Source organism: Schistocerca gregaria, chromosome 2 (assembly GCF_023897955.1).
Source record: "Schistocerca gregaria isolate iqSchGreg1 chromosome 2, iqSchGreg1.2, whole genome shotgun sequence".
Taxonomy (NCBI): Eukaryota; Metazoa; Arthropoda; class Insecta; order Orthoptera; family Acrididae; genus Schistocerca; species Schistocerca gregaria.
The window spans coordinates 115,416,161-115,428,657 of NC_064921.1; the positions used below are offsets into that span (position 1 = coordinate 115,416,161).

Genomic DNA, 12,497 nt, shown 5'->3' on the forward strand with positions numbered 1-12,497 from the left:
AAGTTTAATTAAAACAACCCAATATATCGTCCCTTGTATTTCCTTATTTATTGTGTCTGCTAACGAGTAACGATTGTTATCTTATGGCCTTACAGGTGTTCAATTCCGATTGGAACTTCCTGTGAACCATTTCCTGTTCTTCTCCCCCTTAATTCTGTTTCCTCGTAATGCTTTAAAGTTTTATTGCAATTCATACATTTATTAATTTGCCACATGTTTTCACTTATCCTCTATAATTTTTTATTTTATTTATCTACAGAATCTAATACCTTAGGTCAGTGAAAATAAGAATGAAATGCACGGGTAAAACTCCAGAAGCAGAGAGTCGTATAATTTAGTTAATTACATGAATCATCCTTATTTGTAAATACTTTGACATGTTAACATTATTCTCTTTGCGTCTGTGACTGAATGGTTATGAAGTATTATGAAAGCTCCTTCCAACACTTACCTGTATTTGAGTGCTTACCAGGTTCATGAAGCTATATTGCTTGTACGAAATCCAGATGATGTTATGCTATAGGAAAGTCAAATTTTATTTTGATAGCACCAATACTGACAAGCTGCTTCATTTTTTTCTGAGATTGATAATTTATCCCTAGTACAAGGAGCAGCCATATGAGCTTTTAGCCCCTAATTTTATTAGCGCAAACTTTTATATTTGGCTGTCCCGAGCTTTTGCGATTTTTCGTAGATGTTAAATGAAAAAGGTATTCTCAGTCCACATGGACAAGAAAAACTCAAGGAATAAAAGGACAAGGAAACGGAGATATTTCTTAATTCAGACAGAGATCTGTGTTAAACATAAATCTAAACGAAATGAGATAAATACTGTTCAGTGATAAATATGAGTACCGTTTGGAAGCTGTGATGTGTCTCCACCCGAACGAAAAACGTATGGACTGTCTGTGGCATATGCTGAAGACCATAGATATTAATTTACGACTTAAATTTTAGCGTCGTACGTCCGCCAATTCCTCAGAAAAAAAGGTTCTTAATAGTAGGGCAGAATTGAATGTGGACAACAATGCGATCGTATAAGAGTTCCGTTTTTACAGTTAGAGTCACAGAATCCCACAAATGGCAAAGATTCTTGAGGGTTGCGATTATCATACGAGTGTTGACTAAAAAGTAATGCCCCCACCTTCGTAACTCTTGAACAGTTGGCAGCATTGATATACGGCAGGTACTGGCCTCTTCCGTAGCCTCTCCTCTTTAGCTCCAGTTGGCGGGAAACCTTATCATTTAGCGGTTGTGTTGTTACAGCGTAAAGTATGTAACCCTACGCAGACGGTAGGTCAATGCAGTTTAAGCAACGTGCAGTCATTGATTTCCTGATAGCAGAAGGTGTCACCCCAAAGGATATTCATAAGAGAAAGGAAGCAGTTTATGGTGATTGTGTTGATGTGAGTACTGTGCGACCTGCGTGACAAACAAAGAGCTGGACGTCGTGTGACAGCAACCACCGAGTTTAACAAGTATAATGTTGACAGATTGATTCAGGACGATCGTTGTGTCACTCAGAGAGACATTGCAAGCACAGTCGGCATTTCACAAGAACGTGTGGGTCACATTATTGCTTTGCTTGGATGTAGGAAGATCTGTGCCAAATGGGTACCCCAGATGTTGACTCCTGATATGAAAGTACACGGCATCTTCCATATAGTACAGGTTTAGCACCGTCTATCTGTTCCCGATAATGAATAACGATCTGCGGGGGCATAATTATGCTTCCGATGAAGATGTAGAGAGACTGTGAGACTGTGGTTGCGCAAACAGAGTGTTGACTTCTTCCGTCACTGCTTCAGAAAACTTGTTCATAGTTGGTAGAAATGTATCCAACAGACTGGTGAGTATGAGGAAAAGTGAATATTCATAATTAAAGATCACATTCTAAGGATTATTTCTGCATCTCGTTTATTAAAATATTCCCATGCAAACCCAGTTAACGAAGTTGGAGGCACTACTATTCATTCAACCCTTGTATCCTACAAACTAGAATTTTGGAATTGTGGTGTCGAAATGCTCTGTCTGTTAACACTGAGAGAAAATAGGACACGGATTATGAAAGAGAAAATAAATGCCCTGAACTGACCAGGTACACTACGACAGCAAAGAATGATTAACATTGAACAAAACTCCTTGATAAAGATGGGAGCATTTTTACCGGTGCTAATAAGTAAAAGGGATTTCTATCTCAGAAATGCTTTTTATTTTCTGTTGTTGTTACAAAACATTGTAATACATATACAATGAATCTCTGATGGCATGTTTCGTCTAAGGTGATGGGTTCAGCTGCTGATGTTAGTGGCTGTATTTCCCGTAGCCTCCATAGCCTCCAGCAATGCCCCCAGAGTAGCCACCACTGTAGCCACCTCCGTAGCCACCGCCGTAGCCACCGCTGTAGCCACCGCCGATGGCTCCTCCATAGCCTCCACCAATGCCGCCGCCGTAGCCGCCTCCGAGACCTCCGCCGACACCAGCTCCGCCTCCCACGACGACAGGTACCGGCTGGTTGACGACGACGGGCTGTGGTACTGGTACGGGGACTGGGCTAGGGACACTCACGGGTACTGGGACTGGCCTCTGCACGGGGACAGGGTACGGCTGTGGGACGGGCACCGGTACCGGCCTGTTGACTGGCACCGTGACAGGAACCCTGACTGGTACTGGGACAGTACGCTGCACTGGTACTGGGTACGGGACGGGGACCTGCTTGGTGATGGCGATGTTCGTCACTTGACCTCCTCCAACTGCAGAGCTGATGCCACCTCCATAGCCGCCTCCATAACCACCACCAAAGCCGCCCCCATAGCCGCCCCCATAACCTCCGCTGCTGCCGCCGCTGCTGTAGCTGCTGGCTCCGATTCCGTGGTCGACATAGCTGCCTCCGCCGTAGCTACCGAGGGAGCCAATCACTCCCCGTTTCTCCACCTGCTTCTCCTCGGCCAGAGCCAGTCCAAACAGTAACACGCACACCTGAAAATAGCAGCGAAGGTTATAAACAGCAAAGTCCACCTTCCACAGAATGAGAGCTACAATTTCTGACAGAGGCATTTTGTGATTCAGTGGATAATTACTTGCATGTTCACAGTTCTCATTATGCTGTTGAGTAATATTCTTAATAATATTAACGTTTTCTGGCAGGTATATCGTACGATGGAATATGTAGCGAAAATTTGATACCTAACTTGAATGAAGAAAAACTCATGAGGAACATCACTCTGTAAATGTCTGCTCGGTACTAAAATTGACATTGACCATCTTCCACTCTCGACGTTCTTGGTACAACAACTTTCACTTCAATTCTATGTGTGAATTCGTGTTTATGACAATGATTTAATGTATTATTAGATAATTAATGGTTCAAATGGCTCTGAGCACTATGAGACTTAACTTCTCAGGTCATCAGTCCCCTAGAACGTAGAACGACTTAAACCTAACTAACCTAAGTACACCACACACATCCATGTCCGAGGCAGGATTCGAACCTGCGACCGTAGCTGTCGCGCAGTTCCAGACTGTAACGCCTAGAACCGCTCGGCCACTCCGGCCGGCAGATAATTAATATTTAAGTACTGAGTTATTAAGTCTTTGTTGGTACAAAGGAAGATTCCCACAAAAATGGATTTGCCCTTTGTTTATCCGCCAAGAACGCCGTTTGTCAGAAAGGAATTAGAGTCACCTGAACTGTCACTGCCATTCATGCGAATTTTGTCTGTTCTGTTTTCTTATGTGATGCGATGTTTCATTTTAGATGACTCATTCACTACCCACAGTTTCACTTACTTCTTAGGATGGAAAGGCTTGGATAATAATGGTGACTAGAAAGGAATGTAGTTAAATGAGAAAAAGGAGTTCAGATAATACCAAGTAGAAATTAATTTGCATTTAATGGACATAATTAAGCGGCTCTATATCCGTGTAACAGAAACAAAGTGAATGAACCTTGAGTAATACCCCATGGTCTTTTTTTGTGGTTGATATCAACAATATTTAATGCAAAAATATCAGAGTAGACTTTAATAATGGAGACAACAAATGTTTTCTTTCTGGTAGGAGTAAACGGTAGGATAAAGTTCACTCACAATGTGCATTGCACAATGAAATCCTCCTCAACTGTGATGCCTATGCATTGCGCACAGTCTGAGCACCTAACGCAAGCGTGCACTGCGAACTGTTTTTCCATCATAGAATAACATCTCTTCGGTTCCATCCAGGAACATTAACACTCGACTTAGTATCTCAGTAAATGTTGTTAAAACGGAGTGTATGTGCGTCGTCGAGATCGTATACTGTTACGAGTGTTAACACATTAAAAACTAAACCATGTTGAACGAAACTTTGTTGTTAGTTAGTGGGTGCAACGTTTGCTGCTCTATTTTTCTTCTAGAAAGTATGTCGTAGACGTAAAATTTACTCGTTCAGCATCATAGCACAAGGCTGCAATTATGGTCAACGAACGTGTAAACAAAATTCTGAATATTGGCTTTGGTAAATTGTAATCCTTGGTAGGTTGTCACATAAACACGCCGTTACAGAAAAGAAATATAGTTGGACAGACGATTCAGGTTTTGATACGCCACAATGCTTCCTTCCCTTGCTCCACAAGTACAAATTTTACTAGTAGATGCTGAGCAGAGAGTCTGAAATGATGACCATGCAAATTTCTTCAGTTTTTATTTAATATTTGTGTCTACACTTATAATATCTGCAGCGAATTTGTAATTTTTTGTGGATACTCCAGTCTATTGATTTGTTACTCCTGCTTTATATCAACCACTTCTCTTCATAATCAGCTGAGAAATAGATGCACACATAGTTGCAGCAAAGACACTTCTGGGAGTTATTTAAGAAACTCACGCACGAACCTTATTCCATCGTATATTTAATGGTAAAAAGAAACAATATTCAGAGTGGTATACTTCATTAATGATTTTGAATTCCATAAACAAACGTATGATACGGTCTCCACTGACGGTCCTTATATATATTAGTCTTCCACATCCACTGGATGAACGTGATTACCCAAGTTGGAAGGATTTTCGGAGCAGATCATACAATAGAGAATTACTCACCAGGATCCTCATTGCTGCTGCTGAAGATGGTACAGGTGGAGCAAGCAATGACTGATGCCAGTGTGAGGTTTCTGTGCGACTTATATACACCACCCACTTCCCCCACGCGCTGGAAACCACCGAGGTGTGAAGTGCTTTCTCAGAGCATTACTGCATTACTGCAGTTAGCCTAGCGTGATGGTTGGGGTGCAGATGGACCGTCCGTTCGACGCCGTAATACTCAAGATCATATGTACATCATCAAAATAACTTGGATGAGAAAGTTTTACAAATAAATGGCTATTTATAAATACATATTTCTTTATACCACTTCATCTCTCTAAACGCTCGATTTTCTGTGCTGGGTTCCTAGAGATGCCTATATGGATGTTTCCTTGTTTCCGAAAGGCTCCACAAATAAAATTATTTCGTGTGTATCTATGGTATGAAAAGAGTGCTTTGAGAGTTGTTTGACAGTTATTAAATGACTCTTGTAGAACGATTATGGTTCTGGGGAAATAGTGTTTCTGTTCATGTTAGAGGCCATTGGAAAAGTATTTTGCACAAGTCTTGGATTTCAAATGACTTTGGACACCTGTTCGCCCCATTTATTTGCAAAGAAGGCAGGGATGAAAATACCGAAGCAGCTAGGATAGAAATTGATTCTCAGGAAATGTTGCATAACCATTTTCTCGAAACTTCAGTAAATCCGGAAGCTTTCAGCGTTCTGTAATCATTAATCGGAACAACAATGTGTGAATGTAGATGATCGGAAGAAGTTTTCATCATCCCCTTTAAATTGTGTATTGTGTTCTGTCGAATCAATGAAATGGTGAGAGTTAATCTTGTTTCATGTAAAATATATATTGCAACTACTTTGAAACCACTAATGTGACAACTTTGACAATGACATCTCAGGGCTATGTGGAGCTGCCGACCTTCAAAAGCAAATAGCTGTAATGAATAAACTAAAATAAAATAAATTTCATTTTTCGGTTATCTACATGAGATTAAATAGCAAGATGTAGATAAGCAGGAGTCGTGAATGAACGAGGAACGTAAGCATTTGTAACTAGTATAGATGGGTATTGAAACACTGGCTTTTGTAATACAGCTGTCACATTTATTTGCCATTAATAAAATTTATGCGTTACCATTACCAAACTTGCTACGTTCTACATAATAAATGGGTTAAAATACGTGGTGTTCTGTTATTTACAAGTACTAATCTGGGCATTCTGACGGTCTCCGAGTTCAACACATTTTCCACCTCTTCACAAGGATGATCTCGTCATCGCCTTTTAGAAGGATTCAGGTGGTTCAAATGGTTCTGAGCACTATGAGACTTAACATCTGTGGTCATCAGTCCCCTAGAACTTAGAACTACTTAACCCTAACTAAACTAAGAACATCACACACATCCATGCCCGAGGCAGAATTCGAACTAGCCGACTGTGATAGCGATGGTTCACTGACTTCTACGCTCTCATTTGCCGAGACGATAGTTAGCCTAGCCTTCAGCTACGTTATTTGCTACGATCTAGCAAGGCGTCATTGTCCGTACTATTGATATTGTAAACCATGTATCGTCAAGAGCGACGTTCATCATTAATGGATTTAAGTTAAGTATTCCACCAGCTACGTCCGTTTTTCTCAATTCTAATTCTCTTGTCATGTTCCAGACCTCACGCCAGCCTGCGTGAGCTAAAATGCGTGCATTTCGGCCTCCTTTAGTAACACGGTGTTGGCTCTCTTGCCAACCACAACAGTTACACTAAGAGCAACACACACGCAAGCATACCCGAGGTCTGACGGGGGGGGGGGGGGGGGGGGGGGCGAACCGTGGCAAGGAAGACCCCCTTGACCGCACGGCTGTCCCACGCCGGCTCACCAATATTAAAGTGAAGTCCTCGAAGGTATCCTTTAATTTTTAGAAGCAGATGAAAAACGGATGTCGCCAAGTCCGGACCATATGGGGAATCATCGATGACAGTGAACCTAAGGCGTCTGTTTGTTGCGTATGTCGCCCTGCTCGTATGCGGTATTACATTGTCATGCAGATGGAGAGGGTAACTCTTCGAATTCGAAACTCGATTAGAGTAGGCTGTTTGTCACGCACATAGTTACGTTACACACCGCCGTGATTGGACAGGAGGGCACTTCTTGAGCAGAGTCTGAGTAACAATACGGAAGGAGGTGTTTGCTAGTTATCGAGAGCTCTAATGTTAGGTGCATTATGGAGCCGTTTAGGGAAATGGCATCTAAGGCCGGAATGTAATCCAATCTGCACTCGGTATGTTTGCCAAGAGGCCTCATACGAAACTTGGAGGCGATTCTGCCCGCGGATATTGAGCGTGCAGGCTGCAGCCATCTCCCATCTCAGGAACCAACTAATCAGGTAGCACTGTATTTGCAGACTGTACGTGGCAGTTTTTTAGACTAGGCGTCAGTTTGATATCCTGTGGTGAACGCTCGCCAATCAACACACATACAGGTAAACCAGACTGCATACGAAGTCAAGATATTTGACAGAAAATTAACAGTAGTTTGAAACTTCCTGGCAGATTAAAACTATGTGCCCGACCGAGACTCGAACTCGGGACCCTTGCCTTTCTTTCAGGAGTGCTAGTTCTGCAATGTTCGCAGGAGAGCTTCTGTATAGTTTGGAAGGTAGGAGACGAGGTACTGGCAGAATTGAAGCTGTGAGTACCGGGCCTGAGTCGTGCTTCGATAGCTGAGATGGTAGAGCACTTGCCCGCGAAAGGCAAAGGTCCCGAGTTCGAGTCTCGGTCGAGCACACAGTTTTAATCTGCGGGTAAGTTTCATATCAGCGCACACTCCGCTGCTGAATGAAACTCTTATTCTGGTAACAGTAGTTTGTCGGATTATTCGCAACAAAGCTCCTGAATTTACTGACGTCCAGGAAAGTTGTCAAAATCGTATTATTCCCGGTACCGATTTATGGCTGAAACCCGAATTGCGAAGCTCTGAAGTATTTAATGAGTCATAAAACGGATGTCGAATATATAGAATAGACACCGTAGGACGAGATTGTTCAAAAACATTGTGTTATCCAGATGGAACTAAGACAAATTCCGAAGTTATCGGGACAGGCGTAGGTGAACTAAAGTTAATTACCAGATGTTTTTAAGGGCCACATAGTTCCGCTGTGACAGTTTTAGCATCATTAAAAGAAAGTCTACGCTCCGTAGTGCGGAAACATCCAGATCACGCAATATTAGTTCATGACGTCTTTAACTTTAACAGACTGGAACGGCTGTGGACTAGGTGCATGTGATACGGACAGGCAGTCTTGGAAAGTTTTTTTGAATATGTTTCTCGAAAACTGTCTTCAGCAGCTAATTCGACAGCTCACAGGTAATAGAAATAGTTTAGACTTATAGCTCCAAACAGGCCTGACCTTATGAACTGCAGAGACAGGAATAATCATGTCATCATAGCGAGACATATTACTAAAATTAATAAATCTGTCTGGAATCCTGGCAGTGTGCTTTTTTGTAGAGAAAGTAGACAGGCAATCGTTAGTATCCCAATGAAAAAAGGAAATATACATCAGTTAGTTCCAGTATAACGGACATAGAGAAATTGTGGGAAAAGTTTCAGTGGGTTGTAAATCGCTCTCTGGAGAAGAATTTGCCGAATAGACAGATTACGGATGGGAAAGGTCCACTTTAGTTTCATAGAAAATTCGGAAACTGCTGAGAAAACGGAGATTGTTACCCTCGGCTGAAAAAAAAAATTCGCAAATGACGACAGGAAAGTCAGTAGACATTCGCGTGTGTCTGGAAACATCAATCCGCTCTTACAATAACTACTACCGTCGTACCTCAGCCAAATATCGTGCCGAGAACTAGAGAAAATTCTAGTCCTACAGAAAACCGCTACGCGGTTCAAAAGCTTCTGTTCATTCACTCGTTGACTTGTCTGTTGCAGCAACAGAAGAGAGCAAAAGATAAGATGAAAGTCTTAAATCATTTACGTAAGAAGATTGTAGAAACGCATTGTCGTTTGAACGTCGAGCAGACTCCCGTATGGAGGGCATATTAATAGGCATCTATGGCGTGGAGAAACAACTAAAAGAGTTGGAAACATATACGTAGCCAGTTCCGAATGGAATCGCAGGTCGGTTTTAGAGAGCGTTCTCCACAAGATTGAACTCTTACCTATGTTGCATTTATCGCGAAACCCTCACCCAGAGCAAAGTGTCAAGTTGCAAGGTGATCATGTCATTTTAATTTTTGCACGTTATCTATGTGCACGTCAGAGAGAGGGTAAGTTACGTTACTGTTAAACAATCTTTGGTCTTGTCGTGGCGGAGCTTTTGCCTCTGCTCAGCCTGATACATTCTTAGTTGAAGTGTGGTAGGGTGATGGACGTATTTAGTGGTGCTGTGTGGAGTTGTAATTGTGTCTGTTAAATAAAGGAAATTGATTGTAAAGGAGAGCAAAGATGAATACGACGTAAATATTAGAGAGCGAGGAGAATGTAAATTTTGAATAACGTTATTATTTCTCGAGCAGAAGAAGCTTGAGATAAGGCCACAGCACTGCGCAGTTAGTTTGTCAGAATGATAATTGCCAGCTAGTTGACTTAGTTCATTTGCTCAGAGCTGAGAGAAATACCACCTCACTTCCATGAGTCATGCATTAACGTGTTAACTGATTACGCTGTTTGATTCTTATAGAAATTCTCTATTAATATTGTACCCTTTTTAAATCATTGTTCACTCTGTTAGCCATAGCCATAGCTGAGACCTATATTACGTGTGAAGATCACGCTAAGTTTTACTCTGTCTTTTTGAATATATACTTCATTTTAAAAATCGTTGTCTTGATATACCATTTCATAGAAATACTTACTCTCCTCAGTCCACTGTTTATCGTTACGCATTATCACATTTCACATTTTGAACACTATTTGGAAATTTTATTTTCAAATAGAAATCTAGCTTAGCCGCTCTGCCTACTTGCTGTTTGCTGTCGTATTTTCGAGAAATCTGCAACAATGTTGTCAAGAATGGTGGTAAGTGAAAATTTTGATTAGGGCCAGAAAATAAATATACTTCAGTCGCACGTTTAATATACGATAAATTGCATTCAGATCTGTTAAGAGTTCAGTTCACACAAGATTCTGTTTAGACAGAGGTTAGCATATAAGTTTAGTTGGACAACAGTTCGTGGGACATGGTTTTGGTAATACATATACTTTTTTAGAGTGGGAGGTAAAGTTGGGATAAATTTTGTACAGAAACGAATACAATGGCGAGTTTACAAAGTGGCTAGAGAAAATGGCAGGCGACTTCTGTATAAAGGGTGTAAAAGGACGAATCCGCAAACCTTAACACCGGTTTTCTACATAAATCTCGAACATATTCTTAGTCCGAATTTCCATGAGACGGGAAAGCATCTGCCCACAAGCCAGGATGGATTGAGAAAGCATCACACGCGCAAAATTCAACTTGCTCTTTCCCCACGTGATATTCTCCGAACCATGGATTCGATACTCCTAGATTTCCACAAGGCTCTTGACACGATGAACCGCCGCAGACCGTTAGCGAAGGCAGAGTATACGGTTTGCTGGAAATTTGGAAATTTATGATAAGTTCAGTGGGACCAAACTGCTGAGGTCATCGGTCCCTAAGGTTACACCCTACTTAATCTAAGTTAACCTAACTTACGCTAAAGACAACACAAATACCCCTGCCCCAGGGAGAACGTTAACCTCGGACCGGGGGAACCGCGCAAACCGTGGCAAGACGCCTAAGACCAAGCTGCTACAACATGCGGCCGCTGTTTGCTGATGATGTATGTGGAAGGTGTCGTCGTTAGGTGATTGTATGGGGATAAAAGATGACTCAGACAGTAGTTGATGTGATGAATGACAGCTTGCTCTAAATGTAGAAAAATCAAAGTTGCCGCAGATGAATAGGGAAAACGTATCGAAATGTTTGTATACGGCGCTGTTTGACATAGTAATCCAGCCGTAACGTTATAAAGCAATATCAGATGAAACGAGCACTTGAAGATTGTAGTAGGAAGGGCGAACGGTAGACTTCGGTATATTTTGAGAATTTTAGGAAAGTATGCAAACTAGCGACAGACTGCTCACAGCACAGCCAGTGATTTTTCATACAGAGCACTATGTGGCGTTACCAATAAGAAAACCTAAACAGCCTACTTACATATGGATCATCTGCAAAGGAAACCGTGTTTAGAGCACTGGAGTGATCCGTCCTTCAGCTCTACCCGAGACTATGGGATCCCCAGCGTGGAGGATTAAAGGAAGACATCGAAGCCAAGCAGACGCGGGCTGACATATTTGTCACGGCTAGTTGGGTCAGTACGTGGGTATTACGGAGATGCTTCGTGAACTGATGTGAAAATCCCTGAAGTCAACCTTCTTTTTGTGGGGCACTACTGAGAAAATTTACGTAACCGGCATTTGAGAGTGCCTGCATAGAGAGACACTGTCGCCATCTTACGTTTCCGTAACGACCACCAAGTTAAAATGATATAAATAAGAGCTCGTTCACAGGCATGTAGTCAGTCGTTTTTTCTTTCCTCGCTCTGTTTACGAATAGACAAGCAAAAGGAAATGGTTAAAAGAGGTACAAAGTATACCCCGCTACTCACTATTCAGCGACTTGCATAGTATATCCACTATGTGATCAAAAGTATCCGGACACCTGGCTGAAAATGACTTAGAAGTTCGTGGTGCCCTCCATTGGTAATGTTGGAATTCAATATGGTGTTGGCCCACCCTTAGCCTTGATGACAGCTTCATCACTCTTACGCATACGTTCAATCAGGTGCTGGAAGGTTTCTTGGAGAATGGCAGCCCATTCTTCGCGCAATGCTGCACTGAGAAGAGGTATCGATGTCGGTCGGTGAGACCTGGCACGAAATTGGGGTTCCAAAACATCCCAAAGGTGGTCTGTAGGATTCAGGTCAGGGCTCTGTGCAGACCAGTCCATCACAGGGATGTTATTGTCGCGTAACCACTCCGCCACAGGCCGTGCAATCGCCATCACAAAATTGCTCTTCAACAGTGGAAAGCAAGAAGGTGCTTAAAACGTCAGAGGAGGCCTGTGCCACGCAAAACAACAAGGGGTGCAAGCCCCCTCCATGAAAAACAAGACCTTACCATAATACCACCACTTCCGAATTTTTCTGTTGGCACTACACACGTTGGAAGATAACGTACACCGCCATACGTACATCCTGTCATCGAATCGCCACATTGTGTATCATGATTCGTCTCTCCACACAACGTTTTTAAACTGTTCAATTGTCCAATGTTTACGCTTCTTACACCAAGCAAGGTGTCGTTTGTTATTTACCGGCGCGATGTGTAGCTTATGAGCAACCGCTCCACCATGAAATCCTAGTTTTCTCACCTTCTGCCTAACCTCCATAGTAC

The 12,497-nt window shown here is 42.2% G+C and overlaps 1 protein-coding gene across 25 annotated transcripts in view; it reads right to left on the reverse strand.

Annotated features, from left to right (window-relative positions):
- The window catches only part of LOC126336460 (uncharacterized), a 231,731-nt gene that overhangs the window by 189,505 nt on the left and 29,729 nt on the right, over positions 1–12,497 (reverse strand). For 3 of the 25 annotated variants that reach the window (XM_050000181.1, XM_050000182.1, XM_050000180.1), the window contains one exon: positions 2,745–2,828. The exons of 10 other annotated variants lie outside the window; for them this stretch is intronic. In XM_050000181.1, the coding sequence (XP_049856138.1) occupies positions 2,745–2,828 (84 nt within the window). Of the gene's footprint in view, positions 1–2,712; positions 2,980–5,078; positions 5,133–12,497 lie in introns of those variants that run through there. 12 more of the 25 variants (XM_050000177.1, XM_050000189.1, XM_050000187.1 and 9 more) reach the window with 8 other exon arrangements.